Source organism: Saccostrea echinata, unplaced genomic scaffold (genome assembly GCF_033153115.1).
Source record: "Saccostrea echinata isolate AGI-Se365-2 ecotype Australia unplaced genomic scaffold, CSIRO_AGI_Sech_v1 ptg000054l, whole genome shotgun sequence".
NCBI classification, from domain to species: Eukaryota; Metazoa; Mollusca; class Bivalvia; order Ostreida; family Ostreidae; genus Saccostrea; species Saccostrea echinata.
This window is the reverse complement of record NW_026889803.1, coordinates 38,226,734-38,245,956: the sequence shown is the minus strand read 5'-3', so window position 1 is coordinate 38,245,956 and position 19,223 is coordinate 38,226,734. Positions and strand designations below refer to the sequence as shown.

General features: G+C 31.8%; 1 protein-coding gene across 2 annotated transcripts in view; it reads left to right on the top strand.

Annotated features, from left to right (window-relative positions):
• The window catches only part of LOC133205217 (proline-rich transmembrane protein 1-like), a 124,727-nt gene that overhangs the window by 28,497 nt on the left and 77,007 nt on the right, over positions 1 to 19,223 (top strand). Inside the window, exon 1 of one of the 2 annotated variants that reach the window (XM_061340980.1) lies at positions 8,884 to 9,006. The exons of the other annotated variant lie outside the window; for it this stretch is intronic. Coding sequence (XP_061196964.1) covers positions 8,976 to 9,006 — 31 coding nt within the window. The 5' untranslated portion in view covers positions 8,884 to 8,975. Of the gene's footprint in view, positions 1 to 8,883; positions 9,007 to 19,223 lie in introns of those variants that run through there. 2 annotated transcript variants of the gene reach the window in all.

Genomic DNA, 19,223 nt, shown 5'->3' with positions numbered 1-19,223 from the left:
AACAATGCCCCTGCACCCATCGTGGTTGCTGGACCAAGAGAAGAAAATGACTGGCTGCTACCTGCAATCTTTTCCTTTCTCTGCTGTTTCTGGCCTACTGGGATCTGCGCCATTGTTGCAGCCATCAATGTATGATGTTTTTCTTCTAAATACATGTATATAGATATGAGATTTAAAGTGACTTACAATTGCATATTATCCATGCCAAATACTTAAACTATATATAAACAATTTCACTATATATATATATATATATATATATATATATATATATATATATATATATATATATATATATATATATATATATATATATATATATATATATATATATATATATATAAAACTATATATAACTATATATAAACAAGTGTGTATATATATATATATATATATATATATATATATATATATATATATATATATATATATATATATATATATATATATATATATATATATATGAAGCCAAAATACAAAAAATGTAAATAAATACAAGGGTTTCATATTTCACACCCTAGTATGCCCACTTTTATGGTAAGGACTGCATATTGGTTCGATTTCACGATTACATGCAATCTGATTAAAATCAGATCCTTTGACACAAGTGTAGCGATCTATGTGAGCGGATCAAAGAATCTGATTTTAGTCATATTGTGATTATATGTAGCTATTAATCCCAAGATCTATTTGCATATATTAGGAAGATTTTTATTATATTTTTTCAAATATTGAAGTCAGATTTACATTAATATTATCACTGATATTTAATATTTTTGAATACAAGTGAGAAGTCTTTTTAATTTCATGGCTTTATATTTGTACTTGGAGAGGATGTTCGAGAATAAAATAAAAAAAAAACCCAGCAGTTTCTATTAGAAACTCTTTCAAATGAAGACATACCGTATCCGAAGGGAAATAGCTAGCATGCTGACATGTTACAACAGCTGTTATATTCACATCTTCGCTAGCCAAGGGTTTTTTGATCCTCTACAACTCTCCTCATAAATCCAAAGGTTTGGGAGGTAAGTATAGGATCAGAGACCCTCGGTTAGCGGCGATGATACATGCATATTCACTATATTTTAATTATTTGTTCAGGCAAGGGCCCGGTTCGATGTTGGTAACTACGAAGGTGGGCAATCCAGTGCCACTGTGGCTAAATGGCTGACCGTGACCTCGATTGGACTTGGCATAGTCGCTATTATCGTCATTTTTATCCTCTATGCTGTTGTGTTAAAAGAAGCTAAAAACAAATTTCATGGTTATACAACACAAAATCCCCTTGTACAGAGACTAACATATACAACAACAAGAACGACAAAAATCGTTTTCAAGGAATTTATCCTGGTTGTTTTATTGCTTATTACTTGGATGTATCAAATAAGTAGTTTTCTACTGATTACATTCACTGTGATTCATTTTTCAAAAAAAAAAAAATGTTAAGGTAAATTGTTCACAGACACATCAATAGTTTCCGTTTTCTTTCGTACGTGTATCAATGCTAATTTGCGTTGTGTATTTAGTCAGACATGTATTTGTTTTCCTCTTCTCTTCTCTAAGAAACATTCTATGCTGATCCTATTTTTGTTTTGTTTTTTTCAAATTTCAAATTCATCTTAATGAAGTCCAAACCACCAACATCTTATTTAACTTTTGTTCATTGCTCATATCTTTGTACTAATAAAGGTTTGATTAAACCATATTGTTTTAATGTTTTAAATATTTTGTGGTTGCTGATTAAGATTATGGTAAAAAGAACAACGGGAACTTATGAATTATTTTTTATGTAAAATATTTTTTCTTTTATTAAGACATATTTAAGGTCCCTCTCTACACTGCACCATTTGACATAAAATAAAATAAATTTAATTATGCACTGTATGATAAAATTTAAAATAAATCTGTAAGTATCTTAAACATTATATTCGACTAAGATATTGTACAGACCCTGAAACGTGCTACTACCCCAAAAAAGCGTGTGACTTTCGTGCGCTTTTCGTTTCGTGCAAACCGTGTAGCGTTTCGTGTAAACCGTGCAGCGTTTCGTGCAAACCGTGTAGCGTTTCGTGTAAACCGTGCAGCGTTTCGTGTAAGCTCCAAAGCGTTTCGTGCAAACCGTGTAGCGAGCGTGCGAGGAGCGTGTGAGAAACGTGCGACTTTCGTGTAAGAACCGTGTGAGAAACGTGCGAGAATCGTGTGAGAAACGTGTAGGATTCATTCGGAAGTCCTTTTATTTTAAATATGGTTATTGATGGATCAACATCTCATTCTGTGGTGTCTGTAACTAATATTATTCGGATATATCATATACCGGTGGTATTTTAAGAGTGAAAAAAAAATACGGAAACAACAAAATAAAATTACTCGGTAATGTATTACATATTTGTTTGAGTTTCTCTCTTTTTTATTTCAATAAAGATGGACAGAAAATGTGTTAAAAGTAATTAATTATATGCACATAAGTTTAAAGGTATTTGATTCAATACATTTTTTAAAGGGGGCAATACAGAACATTTTTTAAAAGAAAATTCATAAGGAATCCGGTCTTGTCCTTTTCATTCATTTATTTGAATCTCCTCACCATTTTACAATTACGGGATGTGGGATTATATTAGAAAATATCGGTGATTAATACGAAATAATAGATAGATATGGCAGGCGTGAAAAATAAAACGCAAAATTTAGTGTGTTGATATAAATGTGAAGTATTGGAATTCTAGGCCGGGGAGCACAGTTTACTGATTTTCTTTATAAACGAACATAATTTTCTTATAAGATTGTGATACAAATAATTTGAAACGATGAATCATTTAAAGTCTTTTTATGCATAAAATTGGCTGATTAATAATAGTCATATAAATGAATTATAATTCACGTGCATCGGCAAATACAGGGTTAAATATTTCCGGGGGGGGGGATCAAATGAAAATACTAACCGAGTTTTTCTTGTCAACAAGTCTTTTATTGATAATTTTCTTTTTTGAAATAATTTAATGTTTTTTTCAGGGTGCACCCGATGCACCCCTTAAAACAATATTGGAATCTTCTTTACACTTTCAACACTCTTCTTAAGACCGTGATCAAGGTCATTTACAACAGCGATCACGGGCTCCGCGTGCCCGGACTGAAACTTGTTCTGCTATTATTTCTTGTCAATCATAGCTAAGATGACACCCGAAAATAACGATTGATTTTTAATTCGTGAAATTAAACAGTTTTATTAGTATTTAATGGGTATAAATAAATACCCGTGAATTTTATTTCTTAAATTTATCCTATTGTCTGTAAACAGTGAATTAGTTTGCCAGTGCATTCGTGAATAAAATAAATCCTGAATAATCACATATTAGTTGTTTTATTAATCACGCAGTTCTAGAGCATATTTTTTAGTTTTTAGGACATTGGACATTTATATATATTGAATATATTGTGAAGAGTCGCGACTATTGATTACACAATTATTGATTTTTTTGTCTAGACGGGGTTGGAAATCAAGGATTTTAAAAGGTGGTGGGTATAATATTGTTTTTATTTGATAAACACAATGCCTCAAAAGAGAACTAAAGAGTCACAATACCTATCCCCCGGCTTCTCTACCATATAATGATTAATTAAAGTTTATCTCTGTAATGAAATGATATATGTACCATTCTGAATAAAGAGCATTTAATGAATTACATGTATCGGGTCCCGCTGGATATAAGGGTATCCTTTTTCCTTAGAACGGGCACTTGTTTCTATAATATATTTTTTTTTCCGATGGGATACTTACTGAAACAAGTGCCCGTTATATTTAGTCGTGTACAGATTTGAAGATACAACAGTAAGATCTCGGTAACCCCCCCTTTTCTGCACAATGTTCCTGTTAGATGCAGTTAACATATTACCTTTGCAAATTATAAACAGAACTTAATTTAGTCAAATGAATTTTTTTCTTTTACTAAATCAAAAAATGTATAAATCAATCAATAATTAAAAAAAAAAAGGAAAAGAAAATCAATCCGTTTACAGAAATCATACTTAATTTAATCTTTTTTTTTCCAAATCAATAGCTAAGTTTAATTGTCAGTAATAAATAACTATTTAATATCAAACTATAATTGGAAAAAACATCAATGCTGTAAAAGATTATGATTTACAAATATATATTTTTTTTTTCAGTGCGTAATTTAGAATCTAGTGAAAAAAAGTTTGTACACAGACGATAATAAGTAGTTCACCGGGCGGGTCACATACTCAGTGACAACTATTTATTAATTACAACTGAACATTGAATATTTTATCTGTTAATATACATGTAGTACTGGTGTAGCGAGTTTTAATCTTAACTTAATCTGAATGATTGCAATTCTTAACTAATCTTTGATTAATCCGTAATAATTGAAATAAAGTCCGAAAGATTCCGAATAGAAAATCCAGATCGAGGCCAAAGCGTGCCAGAATCGTGTACAAAGCGTGTGAGAAACGTGTACAAAGCGTTTCGTGCAGGCTTTCGTGTAAACCGTGCAGCCTTTTGTGCAAAGTGTTTCGTGTAAACCGTGTAGCGTTTCGTGCAAACCGTGTAGCGTTTCGTGTAAACCGTGCAGCGTTTCGTGCAAACCGTGTAGCGAGCGTGTGGGGTAGTAGCACATTTCAGGGTCTGTAGCTGAAAACATTATTTGCATGTATTATCTCCATTTGAGTAAGCAAAAACTATTTTTCTTTATCATTACTTCATTGACTTTAAAGATTTTTGCTGGAAAAAAGGCATGCTACCTATATAAAAAAAATAATTCTAATAGTAAATTTAAATTATCCTACATTACGCTGTAAAATTTTCTCAAAGTAAAAAAAAAACATTTTTCATCAGTGTAATAAATGATCTTTAATTTGATTTGATATCTCATGGTCAAGGAAAAAACACAATTTGAAGCCTGCTTCTGAATTCTAATTCCGAGGGTCATTAAAAAAAAACGTAGACAATGTCCTTCCCAATCATATTATTGAAAGATTAAAGAACAAAACATTTTCAAGTGTAAACACGTTCATTTTATCGATGTATAAAGTTTCATTCCATTGATTAAATGCAACTCATTTAATTTTGAATTCTACATTTTTTGTTACCACATAGCACCCTTTATTTATTATATTTTTATTATTTATTATAAAAATCTCAATAACACTACCTTTTGAGATTTTATGAGGTTTTCCGAATGCATTATTTAATCGCTCCTCGCTGCTCCGTGACGTCCTTAGACGTCCTTTTTTAAAAACTCTTTTCAGATGAGGATTCTCCTTCTTTAGAAATAGATTTCTTTTAAAAGAGGCAGTATTTTATTAAAATTTGGCATCTGAAATTATACAACAATAATAAAACTGAACATTAAAATTTGATATATTTCGTTTAAACACCATCTATTATATAGGAAAAATCATAGCCATTATAACGTGTATACATGTAGTAAGTGATTTGCTCAGTTTTCATTTGTTTTAAAATTCAAATTATTTCAATGTCTCGTTCAAAATATGTCTATAAAATTTATTCATAATATGGCGTAAAATAAAACATGAGAAAGTCTATTAGACGTATATTTTAAGTGACTATCGTATAATATTCCCATCATTATTAATATACATTCTCCATAGTAAGTTTTCAGATTCAATGATGTTAGGTTTTTGTGCACAACTCGCATTGTCTTATTAGCCAAACCTATGTAAGATCCCAAAAGTCGCACAAACACCACGTGTGATGGATGAATGTGTCATTTATTTTCAGTGCGTAAATGACGACTGATAATTATAAAATAGGCCTCGACTCAGGTGAGCTAAAAAGTTGACAGTCAAACTGCCAGAATAATCAAGTATCAAAAGAGCATAAAAGATTGCACTATACAAAAATTCGATCATCACATTGTATTGAATAACATAAAATAAGAGACGAGGAATACATTTGTATACAAATACAAATATGGTAACATTTGGAAAACCCCACTTAGTGCAATAGTGACGAATTTCATTAGCATTTGGATTTCCACATCATAACATAGTGCGTAAATCAAGGATAGGCAATACTTGTAACTTTCCACGGTCAAAGTGCCAGAATAATCATTAAAAAAACAAGATGTGTTTGTGAACACTGGTGGCAGCTTATAACTATTAAGGTTAAACTTTAAGTTTCTCAAATGCAAGTCAAACTCCAAGGTCAAGACCAAGAGATTAAAAAATGATGCTACTCAAAGAAAGGACTTGTTTATTGGTTATAGGAATGAAATATGAAAGCCAAAGCACCAACCGTTCAAAAGATATAGCGAAGACCATCTTTAAAATAATGTTTGCTTGCTCTCTCCCGACACAGGGTAAAAAATTGGGTCGGTAGGTACATGTAGGTGCGAAAATCTTTTTTTCTCAGAAAATTTCAAAATATATGTTGACGAATGGGAAAATTCAGGAATAAAACGAAAAAAAATTTAATTCCTAGAGGTTTAAAAAAGTTTTGAGTCGGGTCATTTTGAGCCAGTCGGTCGGGAGTTGTAGTACCATCAGATGTTTGTAGACAACATATCAACATACGAGGGGTGATCAGAAAGTTGGCGAACTAATTGAATTGCTTCCATAAAAGAAATAAAATATGGTTTCAATGTTCATTACATCTCCGATTTTAATGTACATCTGCCACTATTCTGCCCATGAGTGAATCACGTGATCCAGGCGGTCACATGACATGCTCCGTAGCGTTCTGTTCACAGAAGCTTAAAGATTTTTCCGAGTCTTATATATTTCTTACCATGAAAGTTATTTTTTTAACAGGAAAAACAGTCCATTTGTCAGAAATGACTAAATTTCGGTAATAGGGTGGGTGGATAAGGATATCCTTTCCCAGAATGAGCATAGTGACCATCAAAACCCGTGTCCTCTGTCTTGGGAGCGTCGTTTATTTAATGTGGATAAAGCATAGGCGCTTTCTTTTTATTATATCTGATATGTTTAAATCCTAAAGTAAACAATATTTTAGGGATTTAATAATTATATAATTGTTAAGATATTCAACTATTTTTCTAACTGTATCTTGGAGATCTTTCATAACAAATTGCTCAACTAAGGACACATATCTCCCCCAGCTTGCTTTCACTGGGCAACGGAACAAACATCAATTTAAAAAGCTCCCTTCCTTCACTTAAACAATCAATCCAATTGATGATTGAACTTCTGGCAAGCTTTTTGTCTTCATAAACATTGTACAAATTACTATATCTTACTGCAAAGGAATTTCCAAAATATACGGAAAACTTTACAGCCGTTCGATCGTTGCTCGAGTACGACTGAGTCAACCATTTTTTGTCACAAGTCATCAACATATAGACGTCATTTTCACATTGTGACGTCACAAACATGGAGGAAAACATCACATAGCATCTGCTATTTATAGAACATTTGCATGAGTATATGTGTGATAAATTTCATTCTGATCTGAATTGTGGTTTTGTAAATATAGAGATAGTTCGTGAACTTTTTTTTTATCACAACTCGCACATTACCAGGGGTTTTGAAAAGATATCAATTGATGAAGAATCTTGTATCTTTTCTTAGAAAAAATTACAACAAGTTCTAGACATATATGCTTGATTTTTTTTTTTTTTTTTTTTTTGATATTCCTGTACATTATAACTAATTCTATTAAAAAGAACAAAATCATTTACAAAATTGACTAGGAACTAAGCAGAATACACGCATGACCCCTTAAGTGCTATTTCCCATTTCCGTACAACTTTAATTGATAACTCTGTAGAATGTTTGATAGTTAATTTATCTGCAGAGTTATTTTTCTTTTCAAAGATTTAGCCACTTGATTTCATGTCTCTCATTATGTTTCATAAAAAAATAATAACGTTACATCTTTCCAGTTACATGTATAAGATAATTTTTTTTACTACTCTATATAATAACATAGAAAAAATATTGATTCAAGTCAATTTGAATAACACCCCCCCCCCCCCCCAAAAAAAAAAGAAAACAACTTATTTCAAGATATTTCAGAATGGTTCCCATCCAAACTATGAAAGAGGATTTTCGAGTTTTGGCAGTTTAACATTTTTTTTATTTGCTTGTCAAATATTTTGGGGCAAGGTCACCACACCACGTGTATGGTTTGATAAAAATAGAACCCCCTGTTAAAAGTTACCCTAGGCCTGTTATATTAAGTTTTTGAAAAAAATATTATTTGTTTTCAAAATTCTGAGATAAATATCCGTAGAATAATTATGCATTAAAGTGCACTCTACAATTCAGCCTCCATACAGATATTAATTTTAAATTATTTTGAATAGCTATCATATTTTCAGCTGTCTTTCGGCATTTCTGATCTCCTGTGCATTTGAAATTAATTCACGCATCCTTTACACAGCCACAGCTTCCCAACACAAATTAATCACATTAATTAGTTTTCCTTACCTACGTCGATCATTTTGATTTAAAACCATTTAAAGAATTTTCAATATTATGTCATATTAACTTCTTTCAACTGTTTGCCATATGCATGTATACATCCCACTTGTATTCCTGTTATTTGAGATACAATAAATATCTTTACCTAAATGTTTAGTTTTCAATAAGTTTCCATTCTTCCGGCGAGTCGCAAAGAAGTTAAGATGAAATTTCATGACGTTTTTTGTTAAAAATGTAAGGTAACAAAATATTACTCCCCCTCCCATCTAGAACTTCAAAAATGGACAGACACATTTATTTTTTATCCTGCTTATATGTTCTACAGATATTAATGGCTTAGTCAGGCAATCTTTTTGAAAAAAAATTACTTGTAAGAGATTGGTCTAAGGTATTTAGTTCCGGAGAAACAAAGGACGGTGAAGCATGCGGGAAAAAGTTGACGTAATTTTGTTTAAGTCCATTGATTAAAGATCTAGCGTTTCTTGTCATAGGCACAAGTTTGGGAATTTTTAAAGTACATTGTGAGTGTTATTCAAAAATTCTGAACAAAGATGTCGAGTGGACAAAAATACGAAATGGATCGTGAGTATTGTTATAAAAGTTTATTTTTTATACATTGTACTTTGAAAATATTACTAGTTAACTTCATTTTGATAATATAATCCCTACATCAATTATACAATTCATTAGCGATAAGGCTAGTACTTCAGGTGTACTAGGAAATGAATTTAGTTGAACAAAATCGAATCTTATCAGTGTGTTTTTAGGTAAACAATTACAGACTTTTGTCACAGGTCTAGTTAACTTTATAAATAATCGTACACACGCATGTGACAACATTGACTGAACTCCTCATATCTTCAAAACAACTACAATATAGTAAAAAGAAGATGTGTTTGTGAAATAAAAAGCAAATTCTACCGACTGTGGCTAATTTATACAAAGGGACAGCTTAATCAAATTTGACCTTTGACATTATCAAGGTATCTGTGACTTATGATTTTGATACATTCGATCACTAGATACACATGCACCTTTGTACATGTACATGCGTGAACGTTTGTACACTACAAAAATAAACTCAAGGCAAGTATATGTGGCCTGTAGTTGGTGGAGGTCGGAGTTCATTCGCTGCACATATTGTCGTCCATCGGTATTTATTGTCGCTGGCTGAAAAGTTACACATGTACATGATGGACATATTGTCGCCAATTATGTGCTTACCCTCACTGCACATATTGTCGCCCCACAGTTAGATTTGCTAAAGGTTTTTTGGTAATTTTATGAATGTAATTGGTGTGTTAATCACACAGACGTGTCTCTTAGGTTATTTTATGCAGCATGATTACATGGATTGTGAAGGTTCATATTGTCGTCCTATACATATTGTCGCCGGCGACATTGTGTACTTCCCTAACTGCACATATTGTTGTCTGTTGATATATATTTTCGCAGGATATACATAATATCGCCGGCGACAAAATTTGCGTACCCTTACAGCGCATATTAAGATAATGATGATGAAAAAAATGATGCAGATGATGACGATAATGATAAGGAAAGTTAAGGAGGCTAGGCCCTTCATTTCTACAATTTAGGATCCCCTGTACCCAGGGATGTCGCACCAACTTTAAAATTTGCCCAGCGGTTCTTGAGCTTCAACTCAGGTGAGCTAAAATGTGAACCTCCAACCAAAATAACGGTACATGTTTAAGAAAAACACAAAAATTTATTTAAATAATTATTAGTACTGTAGAGAAAATGTAAGGTTGAAATCTATATAATAAGAAAAAAAATATTCTGATTTATCAGTTAAAACAGGAATGCTTGTATCTTTGCATATGGGTGACTTCAAAAATAAGGACCACCAGATTGGAATTTTTTGATAAAGTTCAACTACCCATAACATATTTTTAACTTATATCATCATATTATACATGTATTGTAGTTAAAATTCCAAAATTGGATAAAAAAGTTTCAGAATTTTTATTAGTAAAACTTTATTTGAAAAAAGAAAATATCACTACTTCCTTAGAGACTTTATGAAATAAATAATCAAAAGAAATTATAGCTTTTTATGCTATCAGGGATACAACTGATTAGAACTAAACCTTTATAGAATATCTTCTCTTGTATATGTGGAAAAAATGGCTTTTTGATTATTATTTTACATTATTTTTTTTTTCAATTCTGGTTTGAAAAGTTTTAATATGAAAGAAATATGAAACAAAAAAAATTCCCCGCCCAATAAACACATTTTTTGTCCATTTAAGTCAATTCTTTAAATCTAAGCCAAAAAGAATTTTGATATACAAGTTTTCTTGCAAAAATACTAGATTTTTAAAGTGACCATATCTTACATTATTGTGTTGCACTCCTGATATCTGATATATATTTTATCTTACATTGCTTTAAAAATTATAATGCACAATAACCCATTCTTAGTTTGTAAATCAGTTCGTCATTTTGATAATTTTTATCATTTACGGCAAGTTTTTCATATTTACAAGACTTCAAAATATGATTATTTGCAATGCGTATTATATATACATTATATTTAAAAATATGTTTTCAGTGATGAAAACTATTCTCTGAATTGTCTGTAAAATGTCTGTAATTAGTTGATAGACATATGTTTTGAACATCAAATAGTATCAAACATTTTTTTCGATTTATTTTTTAGTCAAGACATATGAAGATCATTGATAATTATAAAACAGTTTTGTTGCATTATTGAATGCAGTAAAATTAAAAATTGAAACCACAGAGCACAAAAATTCATAAAATGTTGGCAACATGAAGTGGTACGAAATTGTGCAATATTTATAGTCCAGTACTTCATAACTAAAACATGAAAGTAGTTAAACTTGGATTTTTATCTTGAATTATTCCCTCTATTTATGTCAAAAACTAGCTAAAATGTATATTTAAAAGATAAAATATATTTTATAGTATATTTCCCTTCACGGGACAAACACTGTAAGCAACCGAGTCAACCAGAAACATTCTACTCATCAATTTTTTCTTTGACGTTTTTCATACTAATTGTTAGGCCATTATTTACACACTGAATTGTCGACGGATTTTTTCGTTATTTCCCGATCATAACAAGGAGCACACGGCGGGTGTGACCAGTCGGCAGAGGATGAATACTCCTCCCTGGCACCTGATCCCACCTCTGATGTTTTGGAGGTCCTTGTTTGCTCTCCACCTACTTTGTAATGTTTAATAGACTTTTGAGCTTGAATACTGTTCGTTATCTCCATATATTTCATTTATTCATATTTGATCAACAATAATTCTAACATATTTGTTGCACTCCTGACCAAGAGCAAGGGAGTCTATAAAGTAGAATTGTGAAGCGAAAATTACATCATAACTTGTTCTGTTGTTTCAGTGAAGTTGAGGTGGAATTACTTGAATTATATAACAATATTTCATTGTGTTTACTTTTTACAATCATAAAAAAATCAAAGAAAAGATAGAAACACATCTGAATTGATAAAATTGAAAAAGAGAAGGATTTTATAATAAGACTGTCAAAAATTTAGTACTAAATTATGCAAATTGATCATTATTAATTAAAGAATATTTATTAGCATGAATAGAAGTCAGTTCATCATATAACCTGAATCTTTAAAAAAGATGTGTTGCACTCCTGACCATAGAAATTACCCTGTAATTAATAAATCTATTTGGTAAAAATGTTCTTTGTATCTTTCTTTTCAAAAATAAAAACCAGAGAATCATATACTGATAAAAGTTTTTTCATGCTGGGGAGCAAAACATCAAATATTGCACTCCTGACATTATTGGGTATGCACAGATAATTGACTTTCATTAATACTGCTTGATTTATATAACATTTTAAAGTTTTAAATTGTATATCAGTTATTGCGTTACACTTTGAAAATTCTTTTTTGACGTAATTGTCTTTCAGATTTTTAAAATCGATGTTTTCTTGGTAACACTTCATTTTTTCTGGTGCACTCCCGACATGGTATAACATTTTTTTTCAACATCAGCCATAGTCACAACTTGGTCAGACAAAAGTTCCTATAGTCTATATTTAAAGCTCAATACTTTGAATATTATCAGGAAAGTCTTTAATTCCAACATGAGCTATTATTTTTTTTCCCACAGATCATCAAAAAATATTGAATTTTCAAAATGTCACAAAAATGTGTTGCACTCCTGAAATTTTTAGCATCATTTTTGGGCATAACTTTTTCGTGAATTGAGGTATCAATGAAATATTTGGCAGGTATATAGACACTATCTAAAAACATATGCTGAAACATAGAAATTTATTCCAATTTCCTGTATTTTTAAAGCAGGTTGATGAAATGTGTTTGGTCATTTTTTTTATTTCACCCATATCATAGTCGTGTTCATCGATCCTTGACACGATTTCTTGAGCAAACACTTTTCTCTCTACAGTATTTCGAGCAATGCTCTCTCTCTCTCTCTCTCTCTCTCTCTCTCTCTGTGTGTGTATCAATCTCTCTCTCTCTCTTCACGACCCTAGTAAATATTCGTCACAACAATATATCAAAGACAATATGTGCCGACGTTTGACTGTACATATTGTCGCCGACAACAATATGTGCCGATGATTTACTGTGGTCCATTATGCAGGAGAAAAATAAGGCTCGTCTCAGCACATATTGTTGCCGGAGACAATATGTACCAATGAACGACAATATGTGCAGTAAGAGTAGGCACATATTGTCGCCGACGCCAATATATACAGAACGACAATATGTACCGTCACACAACCCCTTCCTCCATTCTTAAAACTTAAAATTGGAGCATAAAAAGTAGTTTATTGCAGATTTGACTGGTGTCAAATTTGGTTGTCTACAGCGTGATATGGTATACATACTAAATAACACTAAAATTATTGCTGTTTGCAACAGTGAGTGCTTGTTTGGTTGCAATATACACGTACTATTTTTAATAGCCTATATATTAAAGTGAACATCGAATTCAGGCCCATAGCAACGGTTTCAAAAGTTGGGGGAGGCAACTTCCCAAAGTTATCTGACAAGCAAAAAGAAAAAAGCTAATTTAATGTCCAAATCCTGGAATTTGCCTGAGCTCGACCTTACAACATCAAAAAGGGGGGGGGGTCAACCAGCTTCTAAAGGAAAATTTACTAAGCAAAAACTATACTTAGAAAAAAGTAGCGCCCCCCCCCCCCCCGCGTTCTACTGGCCTGGGGCCCGTTTCACAAAACTATCTTATGACTAAGATCTGTCTTAAGACCGAAAATTATCGTAAGATTGTACCGTAGCTGTTTCACAAAACTGTCATATCTTATGATAATCTTAAGATCTATCTTAATCTTAAGACAACCAGATACATGTCTTAAGACTAAAGTGAACATGGCGGCCGCCTATATTTTGGCTCAAAACAGAAGGAACTTAAGAAGAGAACGAGTATTTAGAGATAGGAACAACCCATTGGACTATATGACTGATGCAGACATCATTGATAAGTTCTGCCTTCCACGCCATTTAATTTTGAGTTTATGTGTAGAGCTTAATGCTCATCTAGCGCGTGATACTAGGCGGTCTCATGCTCTTCCTCCACCACTGCAAATCATGGTGGCACTCAGGTTTTATGCCAGTGGGAACTTTCAAACTGTCACTGGTGATCTTCATGGCATAAGCAAAGCTAGTGTTTCAAGAGTAGTAAATGCTGTATCATCAGCTCTAGTAACTTTGAGTTCCCATTATATAAAATTTCCACAAGACGATAGAAGTATAAATAACACCATACTTGGCTTTTCTCGCATTGCAAATTTTCCTAACGTCATTGGAGCGATGGAACTCATATTCCAATTAAAGCCCCGAAAAATGACGAGCATCTGTTTGTTAACAGAAAAAATTTTCATTCTATAAATGTAATGGCAGTTTGTGATTCCAGGACAAAATTTACTAACATAGTTGCCAAGTGGCCTGGTTCATCACACGATGCTTTTGTGTGGACAAATTCAACACTTAGTGATCTTTTTGAAAATGGATATATTAGAAGAGGTTGGTTGCTTGGGGACAGTGCATACCCTCTGAAAAATTATCTGATGACACCAGTCCTTAACCCAAGCAATCCCCGTGAATTAGCTTACAACGATGCGCATGCTAAGACGAGAAACCCTATTGAAAGAAGCTTCGGAGTGCTTAAAATGCGCTTTCGCTGCATTGATCATTCTGGTGGAACGCTTCTGTTTCATCCAACAAGAGCATGTAGAACTGTGACTGCCTGTGTTGTTCTGCACAACTTGTGCACTGATCACAATGTTCCGGTGCCACAAGCACAAAATCCTGGGGCATATCAACTTAATGCACCAGATATCTACGTCTATCAAGGACCCAATAATGACGGAGCCGAGATCCGCCAAAGATTGATTCTCTCTAGATTTTAAGGTGGCACCACAAAAAAATTGTGCATTCATGAAATATGGTGCCGTTTTCATTTTATGTATTTAGTAAGCATGGATTCGGAACCAAATACACATTAATATTTATTAGAAATATTTTGTTTATCTGTATATTATCCAACTGTTTGTGAAATGGGGAGGAGTGATAGAAGGTGATTTGGTTTTTATAAAATATTGGTAACTTTTAAAAAAAGCGTTTGATGTCCAATTTTCCAATGCTCATAGTAAAATAATAAAGTGTTCAAGTTATCGAGAACAAAAGTAAAATCCATCTACAAGGTTGGTCCCTTGACCCACAACTTTCAGAATTAAAATTCTATTATGCAGCAGCTGCTTACATACAATAATTGTTATTAATTATACCTTCTATCAAATAATTTTTATCACCAAATTTTGATGGAACAATTTTTGAACATCACCTATAGCGATTTTGAATTTGCTCTGTATCAAGATTGTTGTGATTGTAATGAGCACAAAAATAAATAACATGTAGTAAATTGAACACATTTCTACAGGTTTTTTTTATTTATTTTCAGAGGGGGTGTTGACTGTTACTGTGGCGTCACGAACTATCCCCAGCTGACAGAGGTGAAGAGCATGTTGTTCACGTTGTATTTGTAGTTGCTGCTCTGCAATTTCAAGTCGCCGTTCTTCAACTTTCAGTCGTTTTTCCTGCATTTCTAATCTTTTTTTCTCAACAACCAGCCTCTCTTCCTCTGTTGCAACTAATCTTAGCAATGTTATGTCATCATTACAAGAATTCTTTGAGCGTTTCTTTGCTGGCTGTACATGTACATCGGGAAGTCTTTTTTCTGTAAACAAAAATCATATTATACAACCAGAAATACGAAATTCACGTAAACAAAATCGCGAAACTTTTTTTTTCGTAAAATATATTAAAACATTAATTTTGTTATTTTATCTCAATTTCAAAATTTACATGGAGTATTATAAAATGGTGAATAAATGAGATATTTGTTTTCTCTTCATGATACATTGAAATTTTATTTTCGAGCGTTTAACTCCTTTACAGTATTTAAGATACACTTTTTTAAAAACAAAATTAAGAAAAAAAATAACATATCAGTGATTTGATTGGAAGAAAACTTAACATCGAGCAAGAATATTTTTATTTTTATTTTTTATACAATTTCCTATAAAATTTTAGCATGAGATATATCTTAAGACTTGTCTTAAGATTTCTACTACTTAAGGTAGTTTTGTGAAACAGCTGTGACAGATCTTATGATTGTCGTAAGTCAGATCTTAATATTGTCTTAAGATCTGTCTTAGGACAAATCTTAAGATAGTTTTGTGAAACGCGCCCCTGGAATTTAAAAAAAAAAACTTAACTACGTTCGTTGCAACAAGCGTTGCGAGGTTAACTTTTTACTGCAAAAATGGGATATGTTCATAGACGCTTGTTTGAAATAGTACTTATAAAGTAGAGCGTACTATATGAAACATGCGCCCGCCTATGAAGAAGTTACAAATATGACTCAACAAGCTGTGGCAATTGGATTAAAATTCAAATGCTTAATCCATACATAACTATGATTTGCAGCAAATTTATAACTTAGGGGCGGATCAGAGACTTGATTTTATCAGAGTAGACTCTCGAGGACTTTTTCTACTTATTTACAGGGTATCGGACGTAAAAAATTACGGTGTACAAGTGGACTGGTTAACTGAAGTTTCACTGACACTATATTTATCTCCGTTTTGATGAGGATTATTGTATCGAAAAATTGTTTTGCCCAAAATGCACGATTTTAAAAGAACATACATGTATGTGCAACTGACTTTTTTTTCTTTTCAAGTTTTTCAGGTTTTCTTCATGATTTTTTTTTACTTTTTCTGGTTGGTCCCCACTTTTAAAAACAATACTACATGCCTGCAAATCCTACATTGGGAGTAAAATTTGATCATCGCTGTCGTGAAAATCTTTGAGTATGTGCTAGATGAGAGACAAAACACTATTAACAATACTGTCAAAGGTATTATATATTTTTCGCTGTGCTTGTAGATAATGGGCTGATTTTTGGTGTACATGTACGTATGTGTCTTTATGTTGATGATTTACAGATTAAGGTCGAGTTTTAATTGTATTGATCCATTTTACAAAAGTTAAGTATTGCCCTTGAACTTTGAAAATTTCAAAATTTTTCAGTTTTCCAGAATTTTTCTCTTGTGTTTATAGACATTAAATATATTTCATATGTGTCTTTATATTTATTATTTAACAAATTAATTTTGAATTTCATTTTAATTGACTTGTGGAAACGAAAGGTTTTTTTTCACTTAGTTTTGGGATTTTTTTTTTATTTTTCACTGTTTTCCGTTTTTTTTTTTGTTTTTGTTTTGTTGTTTTTTTTTTGTTTTTCAATTTTCTGTACTTGTAGATCCATGTTACGAGCTGATTTTTGTTATGTGTCTTTATATTGATGATTTATAGATCAAGTTTAAGTTTTCAAGTTTCAAGTTTTTATTTAAGGTTGATGATGATTTACCCATTTTCGCAAAAGTTATTGCACTTAGTCTTTAAAAACTTTGCCAGAAATATTCGGAGTTTTTTGTCAGGATTATTTCATACCCACATTTGTGTAAGATGAGATCGACTTTTATTAAGATATGTTCTAAATTCTGAATTTACCAGGTTGGAGAAAATACAAAATTTGTATTTACTCCGACCCGGTAAATTCAAAATTTAGAACATGACAAAGAAATAAATTTCATTTTTGATATTTCAACTCAGTTGCAGAGAAACCATTCAAGATATAATTTTTAAGTAAGCGTTTGCACTGATACATAATTTTGGTTGGAATTTTTCAATTATATTTTATTTTTTAATCCTGGCCTTTCCAGTGACCTTTGACGTTATTGTGTATTCCTATAAAATTTAGTTTTAAAGAAACTGTTCAAGATATTTTCATCAAACTTCATACATTAAAACAAATTTTCATGTTGCATTATTAATGAACACTGGGCGGGGCAAGCTGTAGGAGGGCTACAAATACATTTCTTCGAACCTTTTGGACAAATCTCGTATAATGAAGTTTGATTTGATGAAAATTAATTTCCTTTTTGCATATTTGTCAGACGGATTGTTAAGTATTGTAAACATTTTGGTTTAATTTTTTTCTTCTTTTTAATAATGTACTTTGTTCACGTATTCTTCCTTGTTTGTATTTAATGAAATGTTCCTATTTTCTCTCTGCAATTATGGAGCTTGTCCTTGCTCTTTTTTTATTGAATAATTAAAAATAAAACACTTAATGAAATTGCAGATTTTCTTTAAATTTTCAACTAGTAAAAAATTAAATTGTGGAATTTACCGTTAGCTAAGATCCTCTGCACATAAAAAGTAGAATTCCCAGAAAAAGAAAAAAATCTTTTGTTAAATAAAATCGTGTTATACCACCAAAATATAAATATCAATACTTTTATAAAGGGTCGATCTGGCAAAAACTGATGCTCAAGATTTTAAGCTCTTCCGGTCAAAGACCAGAAGAGCTTATATGCGATAGTAAGGTGTCCGTCGTCCATCTATCTGGCTGTCCATTTGTCTGTAAACAATTTTTCAAAACGCCAGTTCTCCTAAAGTTTTGGAAGTATTACAATATAACTTGGCATACAAGTAAACTATACTAAGATAAACAATTCAGTGCATCGTTTTTGATTTTGATGAATGGCGTTGCCATGGTTACTAAAATTAGAAATCCCTGTGAAATCCCTTTAAAACACTACTCCTCCTACAGTTTTGGTCTGATTTCAGTGTAACTTGGCACACAAGCAGACTACTCTGAGATGCATAAGAACTGTGAACGATAGTATTGTTCTCCCGCTTACCTCCAAGTCAATTTTTCAAAAGTTAACACATTTGAATGATTTTCCTATTGTTTTTTTTTTTTTTTTTTTTTTTAGATATTTATATGAATTTTCATAAAACATTACTTCGTTGGGGAAAAAGGAGAGATTACTCTATAATTTTGGTAAAAAAAAATGTTCACTATAGAAATCAACGGAAAACGGAAAATATTTTCATTTAGAAATCAACGAAAAAAGGAAAATATTTTTAAAACATCAACCTTCCCCCCCCCTCCCCCCCCCCCCCCCGTGAAACAAAAAATCCTTTTTAAGAGTAATATGGACTGTCATTTCACAAATTCATACCAAAGCTTTTTGTGTTTCACGGGGGTGGGGACATATGTTTACAGACAAAAAAACTATATTTGAACAACCAATTTCAAAGGGTTTTACAAATAATACATTGTATTTTATTAATAATATATGTTTAATTTTATATGCGTAAAACATAAGAAAAGATTTAAGGAACATTTATTCATATCCAAGAATA